We start from the raw sequence: 24744 nt of genomic DNA, 5'->3' as shown, positions 1-24744 counted from the left end.
CCCTAAACCACAGGTCCATAAATTTTTGTCCCAGTGAAAATGTAAAATTTTGTGCAGTCATGGGAACCTGTAATATGAACATTGCAGCCTGGAACAAAAGGAAACCATCCAGAGAGCTTCACCAGAGGTCACAGTAGGCAGAGAAGTCTAGTCTGTAACTAGGGGTGTCTGTATTCGGGTGTTCTTAAGTCCGGGATGATTGTACGGCTGTATTAACCAAGTGCACCTGGTAACTGGTTGCTAGCAGGCCCCTTTAAAGTGGAGTGGTAGGAGAATGCAACCAAGTGGATCTGAGGTCATGGCGTGCCACAATACTTTGTAATTTTCTATAAAAATGCCAGGCCCCCACTCTCAGAAAACAGACACTCCCCATAACAGACAAGGTCTTTTGGGCATCAGTCACCGCTTTGCTACTCGAGAGAGAATGCATCCACAAATAACACTAAGGGTTTAATAAATTCCTTAAATAGAAAATCAGCAACCCTTTTTATAATCCAGAAGAACTCCCATTTTGTGTATGTATATTCAGAGCGAATAAAAGAACATTCCTGGGAAAAGGAAATAACTTCTGCTTAGAAAAGAGGAATACAAAGCATAGAAAATATTAGACATTCCGAATGGCTAAAAATTTCCAAGGAAAAGAATGTTCCTACAAAACAGTCACCACCACAAATGATAAGCCAGAGTGCTGGTTACAGTCTGGTGTGCTAATAATATTGGCCAAGATCCCATTTGTGTGAAGATAAAACTAGATGCATACATACCCAGTTTCCCTGAAAATAAGAGACCCCCCTGAAAATAAGATCTGGCGGCTGCCACTGCTGTAGCTCCCTCCATGCCAATGCTTAGTAAAAGTAGATAATTTAGAGAGGTTGCGACATAGGTGAAGAATTCATTGGATAAAATCACTGACAGCGCCCTGGGCAATACGAGCCAATTATTCTGAATGAAACGGAGTTGCAAAAATTCTGCTATCCAAATATTAATAACAGATCACACATAGTTACTGCCAAGATCCAGGGAACAGAGCGGTTTGACATTGAGAACTGCTCATCTGTGGGGGGTGCTGGATGAAAGATCTAGAAAGCTACCGTACTTTGAATGGGGATTTGTTACCAATTACAGAACAGTGTCATTGGAGAGAAACCAGATGCAGAAAAAGTGTGCACCCAATCTAAAATGCCCTCTTCTTTTCTGTAACACCCCTTTATAGTAACCCCATGCCATTACTGTAGCCCCCTTTATGGTATTCCCTTTTATGCAGCAAAACCCCCCCACTCCCCCCGATAAAGCTCCTTTTTCTATAACCCCTTTTTATGCCACATATACCCAAGTAGGAGTCAACCTGAGTAGAAGCCTAATTTTACCTCAAAATAAATTGGAAATCTTATTACAAGTCTAGGATGGGAAATGCAGCGCTACGGATTAACAAAATGTCCACAGGAGAGCACCCCTCAAAAAACGCCCAGCGCCCATAGTGAAGTCCCCTAATCAGCCCAGCGCCCATAATGATGTGCTCCTGTGATTAAAATGGACAGACACCACACTTATAAAAAAACAATCATACTGCATTGATCAAACTGTACCAATTTCTTATATAAGAATTTGGGAGAGTGACCAGAAAAACAGGACTGTGGAGTCCAAGCCCTGGAGTCCGTGACCATTTTGTTGCAGCCGAAGTCGAGTTAGATAACCGAGCCAGATACTCGGCCCTACATATAAGAAAGTTGAGCAGTAACCAGTAAAGACAGACAACAACAAGGTGGCAATAAATAAGATGAGCCCCCATCCAGGCAGCAGCCAATCTAAGAATACAAACGGCCGCACTGAACTCTGACACGAATGCGGTCATAGGTGTCCCCTTACACTAAGAAATCAGATAGGCAGCCCAGAGATTCCTGTCATGTATGAGCTGAGGTGGAAGGAATCCCAAAGCCTCCTCCCATGGGGTTACATCAGCACTGGCCACCGACAAGGTACAAATGTGATGAGACACTGAGGTCATCCACCTGAAGACTCACAGATCTAATCTATTAGTGTGTGTCAGAACGCTCCGTTATCCGAATCATATCCACTATAAAATCAGGTTACAATATTTTGTATAAGGTAAAAGTTAGATACAAGAATTTCAGGACTCCTTGACTCAGCAAATAAGATTACATCATAATTGCTACAAGTGCTGGTCAGATGGCAGTAACAGGAAGCAAGAAAGCAAACAACCTCCATTACATGTGGGGCCTTTCCACAGAGAATATTCCCAAATATGATACTCCATCAGAAATTACCATTTCACTGCAGCGGGTGCCTATTTAGTAGTTTAGCAAGACCATATTTAGGAATTTAGTAAGACCATGTTCACACACTGCATAAAATTGGGTCCAGCAAAACCATTCAAGTGCATCCTGCGAGGATCTTCTGGCAAAAAAACGTTTGTGATCAAGAATGAGCAACACAGGCATTGCGGGTAAAATATGCAAAACATATTTAGCTCAATCCAAACAGCAAGTATTTAGGTGTAAATACATATACAATCAGGTGGAACGCCTCAATGCTGCACTTGAATTGTGTTTCTTAATGCCATTCAACCACAGTGGGGGAGATTTATTATTCCGTCCAAGACAGTTTTCTGGCACTCTTCTGACTAGTCAGTGCGCCAGAAATAATTGCTTACCTGGCAGGGTTTTGTGCTAGGTTTCTGCCACAAAATAATTACCGTATATACTCGTGTATAAGCTGAGTTTTTCAGCACAAAAAATGTGCTGAAAAACGTCCCCTCGGCTTATACACGAGTCAATACTACCAAAAATTAATTAAAAATGGACTAAAAAAAAATAAACGTACTCACCCTCCGGTGGCCCCGATGCGCAGCGCTGCTCCCCCGATGTCATCGCGGCTCCTCTTCTGGCTTCCCGGCTGCTCTTCTTGCTTCAGCGTGTGAGGTCCCTTTCACCCAGCAGTTGTCTATATACCTGATCTACATCCTCATGACCACCCCCTGCACTCTGCACTCACCTCTGGTAACCATGGGGTGTCCTTGTGTATTTTATTAATCACCCCATTATAGGTAAATCAGATGGACACAAAACTACAGCAAAGTAGTGGTTTCAGGTAAATGAGGCATAAGGTTTATCTGCACAGTGTGGCGCAGGGCATGGTGTGTACCAAGAGTCTTATCATTTATGGTCCTCAGGATGTCCAACTTCAGCACACCTAACCATGCAGCCCCTTTTGTCATCCAATGGAACCGGACCCATCTCTGTGCACGCCTCCTACACAGACAGCAGCAAAGAGTGGAGACTGAACAGGAGCTAGGACCCTGCATGTCACTGCACCACTAGCAAGGGTCATTATTCTTCAAAAATATTAAAATTACAAAAATATAATATAAATATATATATATAATATATATATGTCAGCAACAGTTCCGTATCACTGCATATCAAAGGGACCAGACCAGTAGCGAATTGCAGCATTTGCATATGATTTATAGGTGATCCCTTAAGAGCATACGACCCCTAGTTACAGACAGACCCCTCTGCCCACTGACCTCTGGTGAAGTTCTCTGCATGCTTTAGTCTCAGTTTGCAATGATCAGCTGTAAGGCATTTGTAATATAGCTGTATTGATAATACTTGTTCACATTACAATAAAAAGCATACAAATTTGAAAATCTTATTGACACAGGACCGAAAAAAAAAAAAAAAAAAAAAAAAAATTTTTTTGTCTGGTACTACAGTTACTAAATATACCAGGTCCAACTTGCATACAAATTTAACTTCATTTTGTTCTCATCTTGTACACAACCCCGGGTTTCACTTAACTTGACCTCTTCACCACAGGGTCTGGAATAAACAAAACCAAAATAGAGAGGGCACGGTGACAACCTTATATTTGTTATCCATGACCTCAAAATAAACTCCTAAAACTATGCTAATAAGCCTGAAGAGCTCCTGGGGACATTACCAGAGCAGCCCATTGGTGCAGCTTTACAGCCTGTTACAGTGTCTCCCCCTAAGCACTTCACCCTTTCCCTCTGGGAGGAGGCCATGGATAACATAAAAAAAAAAAACCCAGATATTACGAGTGTCACGGTGCCTGGATATATGAGTAAGTGTCCCTGGTTTATCTTTATAGATTTTTTTTCCTTTAAGAAATCCAGGGAAAGAAAGCCCTTTAGCTGGTCCTAAAGCAAACATGCATGTTCATGGTGGAGAAATGCAAGATGGCAGCTGGGTAAAGGAGCACAGAGCTGAATGCATGAACAACTTTCCAAAATTATTTGCAAGGAGGAAATGAATGCATCTCAACCAGACAGTTTTTGACCTCATTTGTATCAGACTCTGCTCACTGTCCCATACAACTAAGCGGGTGTTCAAGAATGTCACACGCTAGGAAAGACCCTGGTCAAGTCAGACAGAAGGATAAATTGCTGGGGACCTTCAGCTATTTTTGGAATCCAGCAGCCAAGAAAAAAATTCCACTAGTATCAGATATTAGGCGCCTGTCCTATACTCCCCATCCCCAAGTGTCCCAAAATAGCATCTTCACTGAAGGAAGACACATTTGTTGTAATGAAAAGGAACTGAGATTGATTATATAAATGCCAGCACTAACTAGGACCAATGACAAGGAGGTCATTTTGTGGCAAAACAGAGTGGGGGGCACAATTCCTGCTGCGGCCACTCCATTAAAGCTGCTGTTTGTCAGGAACCATGGGTGACATGGGTCTTCTCCCCAAATTCCTCCTTTCCATGGCTGCAATGTTCATGTACATGCAGAGAAGCGGCACTGACATGGGGAGGTGTAAATAGTAAGGGCTGGCCGACACCCTTCCTCCTATGCCAGGTAATAAATCTACATAAAATGAACTTTATCTTGTAAGGAAATAGTTTAAGTAATATTCAGAGGAATTTTATATATCATATTCAATTACATTGCCACATCTAAACCTGAATTACAGAGGCAATTTAGAAACCTCCAGACCATTACTGATGAGGAATTCTACACCATGCAATACCATTTATTAAATAAAATACAAGCATGTAAAACTACAAGCCTTGTGCATCAAAACACATGGAGGAAAGCACACTGATTATTTTGCTTATGTAAGGTATATTAATAGCATCTTCTATGCATGGATAAAGGGATGCCTAGACCTCTATCCTGTCCATAGCACAGAACCCAACTTACAAGCCTGCAGTCACAATAGGACCACAAACAAATCTATGAGCAAATAACATACATTTACCATTACTACTAAACTTTATAGTGGGAGAAACATGGCGCAGCAAAAAAGAAGAATGAACATTAAAACGATTGGGAAAAAGGAATTAGATTACCATACTTTTTACATGGTGAAAAAACAACCTGTAAGTGTAAATACTTTAATGGACACATACAACACATATTTAGATGTTTAGACAATTCCTTGAGCATCCTAGATGGAGAGTGAACATGTCATATTATATATAGTGGAATCAACATACACTGCTCAAAAAAAATAAAGGGAACACAGACACCTGAATAAATAAAATATTATTATTGAATACATTGATATGTACAAAAGTTGGGGGGGGAGGGAGGCCTGGATTTGGAAGTGGAAAAAACACACTAAAGAATGATCCAACTTTGATGCAATGACCTTTGTACAAGTCAAAATGAGGCTTAGTATTGTTGTGTGGCCTCCACATGCCTGTATGACGTCCCTACACCTCAGCATTCTCCTGGTGAGGTTGTGGAAGGTCTCCTGAGGGATCTCCTGAGTGAGACGATGTCCCAGATTCAGATCTAGGAAACAAACAGGCCAGTCCATAGCGTCAATGCCTTCATCTTGCTGGAACTGCTGACACACTCCAGCCACATGAGGTCTAGCATTGTCCTGCATTAGGAGGAACCCAGGGCCAACCGCATCAGCATATGGTCTCACAAGGGGTCTGAGGATCTCATCTCAGTATCTAGTATTGGCCATCCAGCTACCTGTGGCAAACACATGGAGGGCTGTGTGCATGCCACCCCACACCATTACTGCCCCATTGCCAAACTGGTCATGCTGAAGGATGTTGCAGATAGCAAATCGCTCTACACAGCATCTCCAGACTCACATGTGCTCAGCTTGTACCTGCTTTTATCTGTGAAGAGCACAAGGCCCATTGGCCAATCTTGTTTTTTTCTGGCAAACGCCAAACGTTCTGCATAGTGTTGGGTTGTGAGTACAACCCTCATGAGGATGGTACCAGTTTATGCAGACATGCACGTTTGTGGCCTGCTGGGAGGTCATCTGACAGTGCTCTGCCTGTTCCTCAATGCAAAGGCTGAGGTAGTGGTCCTGCTGCTGGGTTGTTGCCCTCCTATGACACCACCACTTCTCCTGGTGTATTGGCCCGTCTCCTGGCAGTGCCTACAGCCTCTGGAAACAACGCAGTCAGACACAGCAAACATTAATGTGCCATCCTGGATAAGATGCCACTTGTGTGTGTGTTGTAGAGTCCGTGTCATGCACAAGTGTGAAAGCACCAACATTCAAAATTCACCAAATTATCCGCCAGAAAGCATAGGTATTGGGAAGTGGTCTGTGGTCCCCACCTGCAGAACCACTCCTTTGTTGATAGTGTCTTGTTAATGCCAATCAGCGTTTCCCAAGTGGACAGTTTGATTTTACAGAAGTCTGACTTACATTGTGTTTAACTGCTCCCTTTAATTTTTTGAGCAGTGTATTTAGCTGTGTACAGAATTCCCTGATCATCCTTGATAGGGAATAAACAGGTTGTATGTGTAGGTTATAGTAGAATATCCTGTGAATCCTATAACAGGTTGTAGGTGAAATTTGCTTATTCCAATATAAATCACAAATATGACCCGTTCATCCCTTATCTCATGGAATAGTCAACGTAGCTGAATGTGTAAAATGTGTTCATTCCCCATGTATGATGTTCAGGGAATTTTGTTCACAGCTGCATGTGTGCTACATATGTTCATTTACACTATAATCTTCACATTTAACCTGTTCATTCCCCATCCAGGATGCTCACAAACATCTCTACACAGTCATATATGTGGCATATACTGTAATGTTCTTTCCACTATAATCTTTAAATACAACCTGTTTATTCTTCATCTAGGACGCTCAGGGAATTATGTTCACAGCTGTGTTATTCGTGTTCATTCCACTATAATCTATATAGGAAACCTCACTCATTGCTCCTCTAGAATGCTCAGGGAAATCTGTACACAGCCAAAATATGTGCAATATTCTTCACAAAAAATGTGTTCATTCCTCATGAAAGTACAGGCAGTCCCCGGGTTACATACAAGATAGGGTCTGTAGGTTTGTTCTTAAGTTGAGTTTGTATGCAAGTCGGAACTGTATATTTTATCATTGTAATCTCAGCCAGAACTTTTTGGTCTCTGTGACAATTAGATTTTAAAAATGTAGTGTTGTCATAAGAATCAATATTAACACTAAATCTTCATTACAGACACCTGTGATAACTGTTACAATTGATGATTGTAGCCTAGGACTAAAGTACAATAAATTCCCAATATCCAGAGGTCCGTTTGTAACTAGGGGTCGTATGCAAGTTGGGTGTTCTTAAGTAGGGGACCGCCTGTAGTAAGGGAATCTCATTGTACACATCTTCAAATCATTTTAATGTTCATTCTTTTTCTTAATTTGTTTTAGTATGCCCTGGAGCAAACTGCACACAATAATAAGAGAGCAAAAGTTAAGTTGCTTCAAGTGTGTCTCCTTCACCATGTCAAATGTAACAATACTTCATTCTGAGGCCACAAGTATGTCAGTAATCCTCAGCTGGCATCCATTTTCAATACCACACACATCATGGACATCAGAACTACACATTCATTATATGGTTTGTGGTATTCATTCCTTGCCATATAAGTGCTAGGACAGAAGCTTGTTGGCACATTCAGTACATACTGAGGCACTGCCAAGTTCTTTATGGAGCAGGCCCTACTCGTGCCGGAAGGAGCTAATGCTCACCAGCAACCGGCCTATCCAGATTCCACTCAACATGCCGAGATTTCATTATAGATTTTTCACTCAAGATTGGTAAAATGCACAAGCTCCAAAAACCCTTTTGGGTAAATTAATAAAACCTGAAAACAATGAACCCAAAACTTCTCAAAGGAGGGTTTGAGGAATTCTGGATTTATGGAAACTGAATTATCAAGGCCAATTCCCTTTTTTCCCCCTATTGCACCCCAAATGACAGCTCCACCTGGAGATTTACCAATTTACTTAGGAAGGGACTAGCACCTGGAAGAGTCTTCCTTCCGAAGGCCAATTGAAGACATGAGATGTAATGAGTATGATCTCTTGGCTCTTATGAAATGCTGAAACAAGACAATCATTTAAGATATGAAAAAAGTTATTTACATGAGGCCTGAAGTACCCAATTAAGTATTACTGTAGAAATTTTATATGAACTCCATTTCTTGTATAGGGTAAAAAGGAGTTAAAGGAAACCTACCACCACAAATCTACCTATAAAGGTAGATCGGGTGGTAGGTGAATCAATGGGACGTGAGGATAGCCCTTTTAAGGGCTAATCCTCACGTCCCCGCACTGTTTTATAAACTTTTATTACTTATATATGTTAATTTACTTATGCGGCTACCGGGGCGTGGAGTAGCCGCATCTGAGGTTACACGAGGCGGCTACTCCACGCCCCGGTAGCCACATTACCCCTCCTACTCACCATGTTCGGCGCGCAGCTGCTCGTAGCTGCGCGCCCCGTCCGCCGATCCTGCCGTCTGCGCATGCGCAGAACAGCAGGCCCGCGCCTGCGCAGCCCCGGCTTCAGAGCAGTGACCGCGCAGGCGCGGGCCTGCTGTTCTGCGCATGCGCAGACGGCAGGATCGGCGGACGAGGGCGCGCAGCTACGAGCAGCTGCGCGCCGAACATGGTGAGTAGGAGGGGTAATGTGGCTACCGGGGCGTGGAGTAGCCGCCTCGTGTAACCTCAGATGCGGCTACTCCACGCCCCGGTAGCCGCATAAGTAAATTAACATATATAAGTAATAAAAGTTTATAAAACAGTGCGGGGACGTGAGGATTAGCCCTTAAAAGGGCTATCCTCACGTCCCATTGATGCACCTACCACCCAATCTACCTTTATAGGTAGATTTGTGGTGGTAGGTGCCCTTTAATGCATTTGTTACCAGGGATAAATCCCAAGGAGGAACAACATCCTTAACAGTAGATCTCAATCTAATTTATCCTCTACCTGTGCATCCTTGGATTAAAATATTTATTAAAGTAGAATCAAAAGAAGATACTTAGCGCTGATACCTGGACCTTAAGAGTATTTGTTCTTAACCCCTCAGAGAAAGTCATTGACATGTTTGAAGCCAGTAAAAATTGGGCTCTTCAGAAAGTCCTTTATTTTTTAGCAAGACCCTCCCAGGATCCAAGCAACCAAATTCAGGTATTTTATTTCCCAGTGATTAATGGGACCTAGGTTTCAAAGATCAATGTAACAAACACTGGGTTTATCAAGGCTAATTCTCCCCTCACTGAAAACAAACTTATTTTAGGCCAAAAGAGAGCAATCAGTATCGATCTGGTGGGTTCTTTGAGAAGGTTCTGCGGGACTTCGGGTAACACCAGAATTGGGGGGTTGTTCCAGTGTTCCCGTTGGATGATCCCCAGGGTTTAGAGAACAGAAAAGAGTAGTTTTCTTGTTTTTCAGCGAAGCAAAGAAATCCGTTAGTGGAATCCCCATTTTTCTGTCAATTTTACAAACATTTCTATGTTTAATAAACAGTCATTGGGATCTATCCCTGCTCAACTTGAGGGGAAAAAAAGAAAAACACACACACAACACTCTTTTACTCTCTCAGATACAAGGCAAAGAAAGTTCTTCTCGGTGAAGATCTTCCTGGATAGTAGACAAAGATCTTGTGACTTTGTGCCTTCATGATGTCGGAGATATGCCACCACAATAGTGTCGTCTGACATTTTAATCTTGTAACCTTCTGAGAAGACTCTTTCAAACAGCCATTAGTTCCCTGTAATTTGGAGGACACTGCTTTTGTTTCGTTGTTCCAAAGACTTGACACGTTCTGCGCATGCCGGGGGACTCGGACGAGGGCGCGCAGCTACCAGGAGCTGCGCGCCGAAGATTCCCTGGCGTGGAGTAGCCGCGACTAGTAGCCTCATGTCCGGCTACTCCACGCCCCAGTAGCCGCATAAAAAAAAAAAAAATTTGCATATACATGTAATAAAGTTTTGTAAAAGACACCCGGGACGTGAGGATTAGCCCAAAAAAAAAGGGCTATCCTCACGTCCCACCCATCCACCTACCGCCCTTTAACCCCTTCCCGACGCGCGCCGTACTAGTACGGCGCGTGCCGGGTCCCGGTGCATGGAGAGGGCTCGCAGGCATATTGCAGCTTTCACGGCCATCGCCGCCGGCAATGCTGCCGGAGGCTCCAAAAAGGTGACGCCGCCATCTTGCCGCGGATCGCCGCTACCCGATGACGTCACGGGGCCATGACAGCTTCGGGTCTCACGAAGGCCCGAAGCTGTCTCGTTTTAACCCATTCATTACAATGTGCTATCAGCACATTGTAATGAATGAGGAGTAAAATCCCCATATACTGCCATATTGCAGTATATGGTAGGATCGATCAGACAACCTAGGGTTAAAGTACCCTAGGGAGTCTGAAAAATAGTAAAAGTAAAAAAAAAAGGTTTTTTTTTTAAAAATTATAATAAAAAACCTAAAAATTCAAATCACCCCCCTTTCCCTAGAACTGATATTAATATTAATAAACAGTAAAAATCATAAACACATTAGGTATCACCGCATCCGAAAATGTCCGAACTATCAAAATATAACAACAGTTTTTCACTGCGTTTAACCCCATAACGGAAAATAGCGTCCAAAGTCAAAAATGAAATTTTTTTTGCCATTTTGGAAAATATAAAAAAAAATAATAAAAAGCGATCAAAAGGTCGCACAGTCCTAAAAATGATAGCAATGAAAACGCCATCAAAATTCGCAAAAAATGACACCACCCACAGCTCCGTACACCAAAGTATGAAAAAGTTATTGCCGCCAGAAGATGGCAAAATAAATTTAAAAAAATTTTGTACAGGAGGTTTTAATTTTTTTAAATGTATGAAAACATAAAACCTATACAAATTTGGTATCCACGTAATCGTAGCAACCCAAAGAATAAAGTAGACATGTCATTTGGGGCGCACAGTGAAAGCTGTAAAATCCAAGCCCACAAGAAAATGGCGCAAATGTGTTTTTTCACCATTTTCACTGCATTTGGAATTTTTTTTCCGCTTCCCAGTACGCACCATGGAATATTAAATACCGTCACTACGAAGTGCAATTTGTTACGCAGAAAATAAGCCATAACAGAGCTCTTTATGTGGAAAAATAAAAAAGTTATAGATTTTTGAAGGTGGGGAGTGAAAAATGGAAGTGAAAAAAAAAACTAATAAAGGCCAAGTCGTTAAAGGGTTAATAATAATTTATAACACACGACACTGCTAACTCACCAATAACACACACCGTCACCCATAGTAAATCTATATCTAAATCTCAGCTATAACAGAGCAAGTCTGTGCACACTGCTGCTTGCCAACAGTAAGGCTAAATTCACACAAACGTGTGCCTGCCATACACCAACACTGATAGAGATAGGTTGGAATTAGAGCATTTCACAGATCTATTTTTGTTAATAACCGCACAGGAACCAAGCGGAACGAGGGACAAGGTGAATACAATCTCCCCCCTCCCCCCCCCCCCTAACGTGCCCACATTAAAATTCATCAGGGCACACAATATATACAACAATCAAGCAAGATGAAGAAACGGTAGGCTTTTGGTAACAGATGTTAATGACATCTTGCTAAATCATTCTAAGTCACAACTGTTCCAGAACCCCCTGCTACCAGGGTTCCTCGCTGACCTTTGTATCCTGGCTATCAATGGCGATGTTTGAACATGTGCTAGCAGCAACAAGTATTTGGTCAGCAGCTCTTGACTGCACATGGGCACCTTCAGACTGCAGCTACGTTCTTTTTATGCTTGCATTATAAAAACAAGCAATATGAAAGCTCCAGAAAACTGCAGACATACTACCATTATCATAAAGGTAGATACCAACGTCATTTACATAAGGAATGGCAATTATTTTACGTTCCTGACAACCAAATTGCTGAGAGGGGTGGGGAGGAGGTGTGAGGTTCATGATATATGACCAAGGAACTTCCTCTAGAAAAACCCTTTCACATTCTCTCAGAGGAAACTCCACACCACATGATAGAAAAGTACAATCATGTTTATTGTAGAATACTGAAATCGGAATAAAAGTATCAGTGTACCAAAATAAAATGATAGGATATGGTGATTGAGCCCATAAACATACAAAAAGAGCACAGTAAAATCCAAGGAATTTACAGCAATGGCTTTGCATGTGTCCCATGGACATAACAGCAGGAGCTGCGCTAGGGGATTGATGTCACCAATACGCACAGAGTACTGGCAGGCAAGGTTGTCACCTGACCTCAGGTCATTCCAGCTCACTCATCACGGAGCAAGCACAGAATATATGTAACTGAAGACCTTCCCTATGAGAAGCCTTGACTGAGCATGGAGAACAAAATAACCAACGAAAAGAACACATACAATGTCAAAGCCACGCACAATTCCAGAAGGCAAATAAAAGACAAGGGGTTTCACTAAAGTCCTTCAATGCAATAAAGATAAAGGTATAACATATAAGATTTGTAGCTAACCATAAAGTTTTAACATCTGCAGAATTCTCAATAATTAACATGTACAAGTTGACTTAGACATGCCCCTTAGTAAGAAACTTGAAGCGACTTTGAGGTAGAGCGAAAATAACTGAAAGCCTTATCCGTTTCAAAGCCGGCTACCTGAGGGTCAGCCATCACTGCTGAGGACAACCATGACCCTTCCTTAGTTTGCACATCACAGCTACTGGAGAACACCTTAAAAAGGACACCCGTCATCAGGTCTGTGTCACTATTCCTGTCACTACTACCTGTTGGATCAGCTCACAAGGATCCATCCCAGCCATTACCTAGTTATTTCATACAATTATAAAATCATGTATTCTTTATTATGTAAATGAGGCTGGTCACATGGTCAGAGGCAGTGATGTCACCCCCGTTACCCCTCCTCTCCCTGCTCATGTCTTTGTGTAATGTATAGTAAAGCATGGCTAGTGTGTGTGCTGCATCTCCTGACATGCTGCATCCTCCTAATACACATGTGTGGGACACAGACATCAGTTACACATGAATCTGACATGGCTGCACCCTGAAGCTGTTGTATCTCTCCTATACACACACAGGCTGCAGGGGGCGACAGCACCAGGAAGCACACGGAGCAGCCATTAGACCATTATACAGGCTGTCAGTCAAGCACTGGGGGTGTGGCTGTGCCGCCCACTCATGAATAAACTGGACAGCTTGAATATGCTAATGACAATGGACATTTCACAGGTCATTTGCATACAGCTTTAGGGCCTCATTGCTTAGGTTTACAGGCATGTAGAGGGACAATGAAGGGATAGAGGCAATGCACTCTAATGGCAGTTTAGATTATTTAGATGAGGGGGGTTATTTTGCATGACGGGTTCTCTTTAATATGGTCACTACAATGTACATCAACTGCCAGGTGATAACTCAGATACCAAAGTCTATGTAATGTGTCATCTATGGGGTTATATTTTCTGGATCAGCCAACACCATTCTGTCATTATATGCCAACCATTTCTGGGCCCTTACCCAGTGGTGCTCCAATTTTTACTCCAATTGAAGGAATATGCCATGATTTGTACAGTGAATGTTAGATCTATATTTTTGTACACAGTCACACCGACTGATGTTTAACGCCTCACGTGGCAGCAGTAATCTTCATTGCATGTTCCTGGCAACAATTAATCACAAGTTGCCCTGAACTGGTTTCATAGAACAAAGGCGCAATTTGGGCTCAGGCCAGTTTAATGCTCTGGCAACCAGAGAGCACAAGTTAACCCTCTTGCCGCCTCCTCATCTATGACAACACAGACTTAAAGGTTATGTAACAGAATCCAGCAAATACTTTTCATGGGAAAAGGGCGGGACTTTAATTACCTGCTCTGTCTAGATCAGTCATAGGATAATGCACTGTGGATGTATTAGATAATTAGAAAGTTAATCCACAATGAGCAAGCTACTATACACCCCACATGGCAGAATAGCTTTTGTCAGTACACCCATTATTTAACCTCTTAACTATGTATTTACGGCTTTTACTACACAGTCCAAATTATATCTCCTTTATTCTTTGGGCCAGTATGATCTGGAATATATTATATATTTTTACACATTGTTTGTGTTATGTTTTAATGAAGTGGGGAAAAAAAAAAAAAAAAAAAAAAATAATGAAAACAAACATTACACTGTTTCACCATATTTGGAGGCCAGCATCTTTGGTGTATGCACCGATTGCATCCAAGAATATTGTGCCCACAAGTCTTCGCTACGGTCACATTTGACCCTATAATTTAGCTGCTGACACCGATCATGAGCATTAGCAGCCTATATGTGGATAGGGCTAAACCGCAAGTCCTCTCCATACCTGCTTAACAATGCCAAGGCATACTTCCCTTAGTAGTTCTAACCCTTTAAAATTGTTGAATGTAGAACAGGACAGTGCCCATATACTTGTGTGTAGGAGAAGGGAGGAATTAGGGATAGTTTAGAGCAGAGAACTTGGGGCACTGCACATGAGGGGACCTCACAATCCTAGCCCCAGAGGTAATAAACAGGTTTTTTGTACACACAACAATTCTGCCAAGACAAAAAACATTTATATATCCCATATATGATTTTTTTCTAAACATATTTTAGAGGTTAAAACACATGGGAGAGGAAATAGCTGAAACCACCTTAGGCATCACAAGGACAAAAAATAAAAACCTCACTATAAAGTCAAATAAATAATGTTGGGATAGATGAACCTGTAGGGGGCATAAACTTGTGCCACAACATTATTTGACTTTATAGTGAGGTTTTTATTTTTTATTTTTTGTCCTTGTGATGCCCAAGGTGGTTTCAGCTATTTCCTCTCCCATGACAACACTGGTATATAGCAGGATGCATGCAAAAGCATCTTTTCACATATACAGGCAGTCCCCGGGTTACGTACAAGATAGGGTCTGGAGGTTTGTTCTCAAGTTGAATTTGTATGCAAGTCGAAACTGTATATTTTATAATTGTAGATCCAGACAAAAAAAATTTGGGCCCAGTGACAATTGGAGTTTAAACATTTTTTGCTGTAATGGGACCAAGGATTATCAATAAAGCTTCATTACAGACACCTTATAGCTGATCATTACAGTCTGGGACTATAGTAAAGCATCCAGAAAGGTCACCAGAGGTCAGAGGGGCCTGTCTGTAACTATGAGTTGTCTGTCGGGTGTCCTTAAGTAGGGGACCACCTGTACACTGATAAAGTTCTAACATTACACATTATGGTTTTAACAAAAACAGTAAACAATGTTCTACCAATACCAAAATTATAATCTGGGCTTCTAACTGGACAAATCAAATAAAATTCAACGCATTCGCAGAGAATGCCGTCTCACTTTCATGCATGCGCACCAAGACCAAGATGAACTAAAGGAGAGGCTGTCTGGCTTCAGCCCATAGCAATCCACTGGCGCACCACAAGATTTAGGAAGCAGGACATATGTAATATGTTGTTACAGAAAGGTAGGCAATGTTAAAAACAACTTGTATTAAACTTTACCTACCTTTCTCCATCAGACACATGTATGAGATATCAACTAGTGCACAACATTTTTTTGACCTCATGATCCTTTACAATAAAAACCTGTTTCCTACATAAAAGTAGTTGCACAGGGGAATAGACACCCATAATAAAACCAAAGTCCGTTTAATTTTAAATGCAAAGAAGGAATAAATCAAAAGTTGTTTGGAAATGTGACCGGTTCATATACTCTGGACAGAAACAAAACGAAAAGAGTAAGAATATCCAACTCCACAGCTATAGTCTGCAATACTTCATAGAGATTACAAAGATGATAGGTACAGATTTTAAGAAGCACGTGTCACCCCATGTGAGTGAAATAAGCTCTCCCTATAGCAGTATATGTACAAAGTACTGCCTTTGCCTCTCCTAGGAGTCCCGTCAGACATAATTTGGGTACTCTGGGTAAATAGGTCCATGACATGGCCGAGGCTCACTACATTATAGGGACAGCAGACCCCAGTGTCAGGCTACAACTCAGTAGCATAGATAAATATACTGCAGGTAGTTCACGTCAACCGCACTAAAGCAAGTCCTGGAAATGTGGCTAGCACATGGATATGGTTATTGAGCCAATAGATTGCCTGAAAAAGTCCTTAAAACGCTTTTGACTTAAACTCTGCTCCATATTATAAAGTCTATCACAGATATGTAGATTGTCAGCTTCTCTCCATTATGCCCTGCTCTATAATAGAGCTTCTCAGGTTCCATGGCGTTGCTGACAAAAGATTACGTCTTGGATTTTCCAAACAGGTTAAAAGCCATTATAATCCACGTCCACCCTGAAAGTGATATGTTACATCTTTCCTAACCAATAGACTTTCAGAAATGAAAAAAAAATGTATACAGGGAAGAATGAAAAGAAAACCCGACTTACAGAATATTCTTCTTAATCGGTTTAACCCCTTCCCGCCGCGGCCCTTTTTCGATTTCGCGTACTCTAATTAGCTGCAGCTGTTTAGCATCTAGTAGAGGCCTTACTTTGCACCGCCCCCCCCATCCCCAGGTTAATCTCCATTTGTCATGCTTCCTGGTAATCATGGGAAACTGTTCAGAACAACTAGAGATGACAAGAAGCTTGTTGGGAGTGTCAATAGTAGAGGAAGGCAAAAAGGACCTTGAGTGACATCACAAGCATGTGACTCATCACATGCTTCAGGCTGTCCATTTACAAACATGCTGTCCTGTTCTTGCTTCAGTGTCCTAAGCCGATGTGTCAACTAGGAACTGCCCACCAACTTTAGGAATAGCCGGATCGATTTTAATTAAGAAAAAATGTAAAAAATTCCAGAATTGTTGTCAAAAACTCTCCCCAGTTTGACCAAAAAAACTTTTTTTTTTGGTCAATAACTTTACAGTTAGGCTTTAATTTCAAATATTCATATCCACTTTCCCACAAACATAGATAATGGGGTAAACAAATTCTCCTTTTTCTTGGGTTGTTGGAGTTTTCTTTACCATTTTAATTTCATGTCAAAGCTGTAGTAATGTAATTCCATGTCAAAGCCTCTCAGCAGACTACAACTATGCGTTACTCATCAATGTCTACAAGTCAAAGCCCAAAAATGCACATTAAGACATATGACATAAAACAGGCTAAAATATCACAGGGAAATGAGGTAGAAATCCAGAATGGTGACTGCAGCATAGTATCAAGCCATTACAGGTGGTTCCGGACTAAACACCTCTCATACATACAACTCCTACTTACAAGCCCTCTGAATGCCAATAAATTACCGTACTGTAGCCCCAGGCTGATCTGTAGGCCCCGACATGATATCACTGTGGGACATGACTGAGTGTCTGAGTCTACCACCACAATGACATTTCACCAGGACTCACCTACAGATCACTGCAGCTTGGGACTAATGTGAATTACAGTAACTGCATCCGGAGATCTTTACTGAAGGGTCACAATTATAAGGACATATGTACACAGGAATTACTGCTAGCGTCAGAAAGAAGCCATAATCAGTTGGCTTTGGTGAACGGCACAGTGCTGAATGAGAGCATGAACTGGTGATATTTTTTTTTGTTTGTTTTTTATAGCCTCATCAGCCATATATAACTTTTTATTCCTGGACAACCCGCAAGTTCAATCTAAAATCCTTATTTACCAAAAACAGTTCTCCCTTTGGAGCCAGTCAGAACCCACAGATGAGTTAGTATCAGTACCACACAGAAGCATGGTTAGTTACAACAATAAGTCTCACACAATGGATAAAGTATTGCTGATCTGGAAGAACTCGCATTTATAACAGTGAGATGAAGACATTTACAGCTTTATGACCCCTAAAGCAAACTTGAGAGGATATAATGGAGAGAGAAAAACAGCGATTGGTTATACATAGACATAAATCATCTGGAATAAGAACCTTCACCCAAGTCGACCTGCCCCTTGTGTTTGCTTTCACAGGCTGCAAACAATGGATCAACAGACCATTTGTGGCCCACATGTCATTGCGTGCGGTTTACCCTCTCAAAAGACAGTAGAAGAGACTGTGCAAGCCGCAAACACTGGCAGAAGCAGGATCTGTACCAAAATTTGGGGCTCAGGGGCCACGAAAACTGCCCATATCCAGTGTTCTAGCTGTGGAAACAGGAGGGACTCCTAGGAAAGAATGGGAATCCCCCTTCCTATGCCCAGATCTGATCCTGAGACTGTAGATACATAGATATAGAGATATATATCATATACACACCCCTGTATGGCTCATAGTTCAATGGCATTCTGAAGGTCATTAATTTCAGTTGTTTTTTTTTTTGGGGGGGGGGTTACACTTGGCCCTTGGTTAAAGGGTCAAAAATCTTCTGTGGTGGCCCTTTCCAAGTAAGCTCCTTCTACAGGATTCATCTACACCGTAGCAATGGCGCACTTTAGGAATCACATAACTACGGACAGATTTCTACCCCCCAAGTGGAGAATGAAATTTCCAATAGAATGACAGCAAACAGATCTAGAAAACCATGAGGAAGAGGTAAAGGAAATATACTGAAAAATGTTATAACTTCATTATACATTTACAGTATTTGTAGAAAATGGACAACCCGTTTAAATTACATTTGTTAGACTAAAAGTGGTTGTCCCAAAAATATAAAATATCCCTCATAGAACAGGGGAAAACAAGGCAATTGTTGCAAGTCAAATTTCTTGGACTCCCATGATCACAAGAATCAGGTGAGGGGGATCCCCTTATTATGGGTGGAGTAGCAGGACGAGCATACTCCCTGCTGCTCTATTCTATGGGAGAGTTGTGGTCAGCCATCTCCACCACTCACACAATCAGGGCACATGCTCAACAAACAACTCCATAAATTAGGAAGAATGGGATCCCTATTATTGAATAATGGGGGTACAGTTCTCAAGATAGATAGAGGTTTCATTAGTCAGACACGCATTGATTACCTTGTTATCTTTTATCCTATGATTTGGGGATAATTTATAAATCGCTTTTAGTATTTACATATTCTACACTGTGTATTTTGCTTGTGAAGGGTAATTTGTAGCTTCTCCTTCAATCTCTCCTCCTGAAGAGCCCCCTGAATAGGCACAATTGGTCTGTCCCTGGAAAATCCCACCAAGGTCTTTCCCTGCAAGTGAATAGATAACCTCGCCTTTTCAGCAGGCAAAGCTCCCCTTCATAAATTCCAAGAATTACTAACAATATAAATTATCTACAGCGAAACCCATGGTGACCACTCATGTTATGACCCTCTGCTGGATGAGGGGTAGTCCATCCATTTTCTCTGTGTACATACACAAATCTATACACAAGATGATGCCATGGGCAACGTATGACTAGAGACGCCTCTCCCATCTTATCTTCCTACTACTGTCTAAATAAGGAAACAGTCCACCAGTAGAAGTTCTCAATGCAGGCTTCACGTGCTCCAATATCCGTGACAGGTGTCCCTGGGACTGCCTCCATCCGTACACAATAGTGATTGGGCCCAGCAGCTGTCAAGCACCTGTCAGTCATACACTTCTACACATCATGTCACAGAGCGATCACAAGCTTACGCAGATTGTCTGTGACAGGACATGTAATATCAGCTTCCTTCTTCCAGCAACATTACAACATGTACAAGGAAATCCACTCGTTTATTTCTCCACGTCCCCTCCATTGTATCACACATGGTAACCAAAAGCAGGAACCACGACCCCAAACATACGGGTAGGGATCAGGTACTAATACATAGCTCAAAGGACACAAGTCACCAGGTTATTCCCCACAATTCTCAGTACACCACTTTTTACCCCTTCATTACCTTTCCAACCTGCTATGTGCCTTCTGTCACCATCCATCACTTTATACTTATTTTCACCTCACGATTCATATGCAAATTAGGTAGGCAACGTCACTCTGCAGAGGACGGCGGTCCAGTGAATTCATGAAGCTGCGGTCCGGCCACTTCCCTCTGCTACCCCTGAGAGGCGCCCCTTCAGGGCTCCACAGATCTCAAATTTTGCACACGTGAATTTGAAGACCCTTGCTCAGTAAAGTGATAGTCTCTCCATCTCCCACACATGCGCAGGATTTGAGGCGCCTCCAGAAGTAGGAGAGGTGGGTGTGGGTGCGCATAGAGGGGCTGGGTTACCAGCCGCCTAATTGGCATGCGAATACCAGGGCAAAAATAACAATTTATACGGTGTCGGGACAGTGACAAAAGAATACAAACAACATGTTGGAAAGATAACGAAGAGGTATAAAAGTGGTGTGCCAAGAATTAGATGGTATAACCTGCTGACAGGTATCCTTTAAGGATAAGTGATCAAAGATTTGTGGGGGTCTGTCTCCTTAAAAGGGAGTCTACAACTAGGATGAAGGACTGTATGCAAATGAGCCTGGAGCCCCTCAGGCTCATATGCATACAGTCCTTCATCCTGGTGGTAGATGCCCTTTAAGACATTGCAGCACGTCAGTGATAAGTCGTATGTGCATTACGTGTGTACTCCAGTTCCATTCAGGTGAATGTGTTTGGAATCCAATAATGGCCCATGTATGGCAGACCTTTGTATGAATAGCTTCTACCGGACCTGAGCCATGCAGTGCATTTAATCAAGAAATTCCATACATTCAAAATACTGAATTTTTCAGCAGAGATACCAGTCCAGGCACCTGTGCCAAGATGTCTTCTAGCCTCCATGGCCCAACAAAATCCTGCCACCACAAATGCCAGCTATGCAGGACCTGCAGTGACACGACAACAAGACAAGGTCCATGGAATCTTTAGTCCTGTTGTTATGACCAAGGAGGCACAAGTACCAGTCAGTATCTAGTCTACTATGACACCATATGTATACCGCCCCAATGCAAAGCACCCCAACCTACTACGAATCTGGATCTCTTACAAAAACCAGTTTATGTCAACTGCGAGTAAGGAAGCAATTCTGCTGACAATTACACACACAGCCGCCAAAGACACACACACAGCGCAGGCACGGGGGATGTCACGCAGCAGGGCAGGGGGATGTCACACAGCCGCCAAATATATACACACAAAGCAGGACAAGGGGGGTATGTCACAAAGCAGCCAAATATATATACACACACAGCAGGACAAGGGGGGTGATGTCACACAGCCGACACACACACACACACACACAGCAGGACAAGGGGGGGGGGGATGTCACACAGCCGCCAAATATATACACACACAGCAGGACAAGGGGGGTATGTCACACAGCAGCCAAATATATACACACACACACACACACAGCAGGACAAGGGGGGAGGGGGGGTATGTCACACAGCCGCCAAATATATACACACACACACACACACACAGCAGGACAAGGGGGGGTATGTCACACAGCCGCCAAATATATACACACACACAGCAGGACAAGGGGGGGGTATGTCACACAGCCGCCAAATATATATATATACACACACACACACAGCAGGACAAGGGGGGGGGGGGGGGGTATGTCACACAGCCGCCAAATATATACACACAAACACACACAGCAGGACAAGGGGGCGAATGTCACACAGCCGCCAAATATACACACACACACAGCAGGACAAGGGGGGGAATGTCACACAGCCGCCAAATATATATACACACACTAACACACAGCAGGACAGGGGGATGTCACACAACCGCCAAATATATATACACACACAGCAGGACAAGGGGGGGGGGGGTATGTCACACAGCCGCCAAATATATATACACACACTAACACACACACACAGCAGGACAAGGGGGGTGATGTCACACAGCCGACACACACACACACAGCAGGACAAGGGGGGGGGGGGATGTCACACAGCCGCCAAATATATACACACACAGCAGGACAAGGGGGGTATGTCACACAGCCGCCAAATATATACACACACACACACACAGCAGGACAAGGGGGGAGGGGGGGTATGTCACACAGCCGCCAAATATATACACACACACAGCAGGACAAGGGGGGGTATGTCACACAGCCGCCAAATATATACACACACACAGCAGGACAAGGGGGGGGTATGTCACACAGCCGCCAAATATATATATATACACACACACACAGCAGGACAAGGGGGGGGGGGGTATGTCACACAGCCGCCAAATATATACACACAAACAGCAGGACAAGGGGGGGAATGTCACACAGCCGCCAAATATACACACAAACACACACACAGCAGGACAAGGGGGGAATGTCACACAGCAGCCAAATATATATACACACACTAACACACAGCAGGACAGGGGGATGTCACACAGCCGCCAAATGTATATACACACACACAGGACAAGGGGGGGGGGGGTGTATGTCACACAGCCGCCAAATATATACACACACACACACAGCAGGACATAGGGGGATGTCACACAGCCGCCAAATATATACACACCCACACACAGCAGGACATAGGGGGATGTCACACAGCCGCCAAATATATACACACCAAATATATATATATATATATATATATATATATATATATATATATATATATATATATATATATATATATATATATATATATATATATATATATATATATATATATATACACACACACAGCAGAACAGGGGGATGTCACACAGCCACCAAATATATACACACACACACACAGCAGGACAGGGGGATGTCACACAGCCGCCAAATATATACACACACACACACAGCAGGACAGGGGGATGTCACACAGCCACCAAATATATACACACACACACACAGCAGGACAGGGGGATGTCACACAGCCGCCAAATATATACACACACACACACACAGCAGGACAGGGGGATGTCACACAGCCACCAAATATATACACACACACACACAGCAGGACAGGGGGATGTCACACAGCCGCCAAATATATACACACACACACACAGCAGGACAGGGGGATGTCACACAGCCGCCAAATATATACACACACAGAGCACCGGCCTGGGGATGCCACACAGCCAAACACACACAGCAGGCCCAGGAACTACACACAGACATCTCAAAAAGGAACCGGCTGGTCATATAAGATCCTAGTTCAACAACAGTTCCAGAAATAACTGGCACCAATGGCTGCCCTCTCTTGAGATCACATAGATGACATGACTGACCACTGAGGGCCATCTGCTCCCTATTGTCAGAGCCCCACCTCCACCATTTACCTTAAGAGCAAATTTCTCCCCAGTCTTTTTGCTGAAAATCTCCAGGACTTTGCCGTTGATGCCCAGTCCCAGCACCTGGTTGGTGACCTTGTAGTCATCGGTGATGGCATTCTTCTTTATGGGCAGGGCAGACTTGTACTGAGGTGGTGGCGGCGGCTGCTGGGGCTGCTGAGGGGGGTTAAGGAAGGGGTGTCCGGGGTTCATCATCTTGGCTTCTAGCACACAAAGCTGAATATGGTACCTATACTATCCTTCCAAGTGCTGCCGGGAGTGCACGTCCCAGCCACCGGCCCGAGTCTAAGCGATCAGAACAATCAGCACATAGATGAGTACGCGAGGGGCCCTATAGCCGAGTGGGGATGTGAGAGCCGGACGGAAGAGACTCGAAGACTCCTGCGCCGCTCCACACCGACTTCTCCCAGGAACGTTGAGCACAGATACAAAACGTTCCAACGCCGGATCACTTCCACTGTGACGTCACAGCCTCGACTTCGACTTCTGCCGCCGCACTTAAAAGGGCAACAATAAAGCGCGCGTCTTAAAGCGGCAGCATGATAAATAGTAGCGCTAATAACTGCGAACAAAAGCTGCATTACAGGTTTAATTGATTAAAGTGTAGAACAACGGTGTGGCTGAGAATTTATGGAAAATGGAGGAAGCAGCCCTCATGTCGAGTTGTGTTGTAATTTGTTGTCATGGATCACAAATTCAGTCTTTCTTTTAATCCCATAAGGACCCAGCCAGATTATAGCTTTAGTGCGCGTTCACACATTGCGTTTTGGTTGTGTTTTCATTGAGTTTGAAACGCATTACAACAGCTGATGAGAGGTAATTTGCCTAATTACATTACCGGTTAAATTTGCTAACGCGATGTTAACACATTTGTTCACAAAACGCATGCATTAACAAGTTTACTATACGTTTTGTTACCGGGAATGTTAACATTAGGTAAATCACCTCAGCTTATTTATTGCGTTTGAAATAAAACGTGTGAACGCCCCCTCAGGGGTTAAAGGGGTTTTCAAGACATCCTGACAGGTGTAAAGCCTATGTAGCCTGATCTTGTCCAGAGCTTCAGCTGCGGTCAGAGATGTCCCAGTAGCAGCACGTGACCCCTCTTCTGGTTCAGACCACATTCACACGGTGCACTTTTTAATTCTTTTTTACTTTATTTTTCACAAAACAACTGGTGCTCATTCCTGAAACGCTCATGCATACTGACAAAGTTTCTGATGCAGTCAAAAACGCAACATGTTAACACAGCCTCAACCTGGAAGCCCACATTGATAATAGACACAACT

General features: G+C 42.9%; 1 protein-coding gene across 1 annotated transcript in view; it reads right to left on the bottom strand.

Annotated features, from left to right (window-relative positions):
• The window catches only part of MAPKAPK2 (MAPK activated protein kinase 2), a 42259-nt gene extending 18326 nt beyond the window's left edge, over window positions 1–23933 (bottom strand). Inside the window, exon 1 of the mRNA XM_072137437.1 lies at window positions 23444–23933. Coding sequence (XP_071993538.1) covers window positions 23444–23650 — 207 coding nt within the window. The 5' untranslated portion in view covers window positions 23651–23933. The remainder of the gene's footprint in view (window positions 1–23443) is intronic.
• Between the last annotated feature and the right edge of the window lie 811 nt (window positions 23934–24744).

Source organism: Engystomops pustulosus, chromosome 2 (genome assembly GCF_040894005.1).
Source record: "Engystomops pustulosus chromosome 2, aEngPut4.maternal, whole genome shotgun sequence".
Taxonomy (NCBI): Eukaryota; Metazoa; Chordata; class Amphibia; order Anura; family Leptodactylidae; genus Engystomops; species Engystomops pustulosus.
This window is presented reverse-complemented; position numbering and strand designations above follow the sequence as displayed.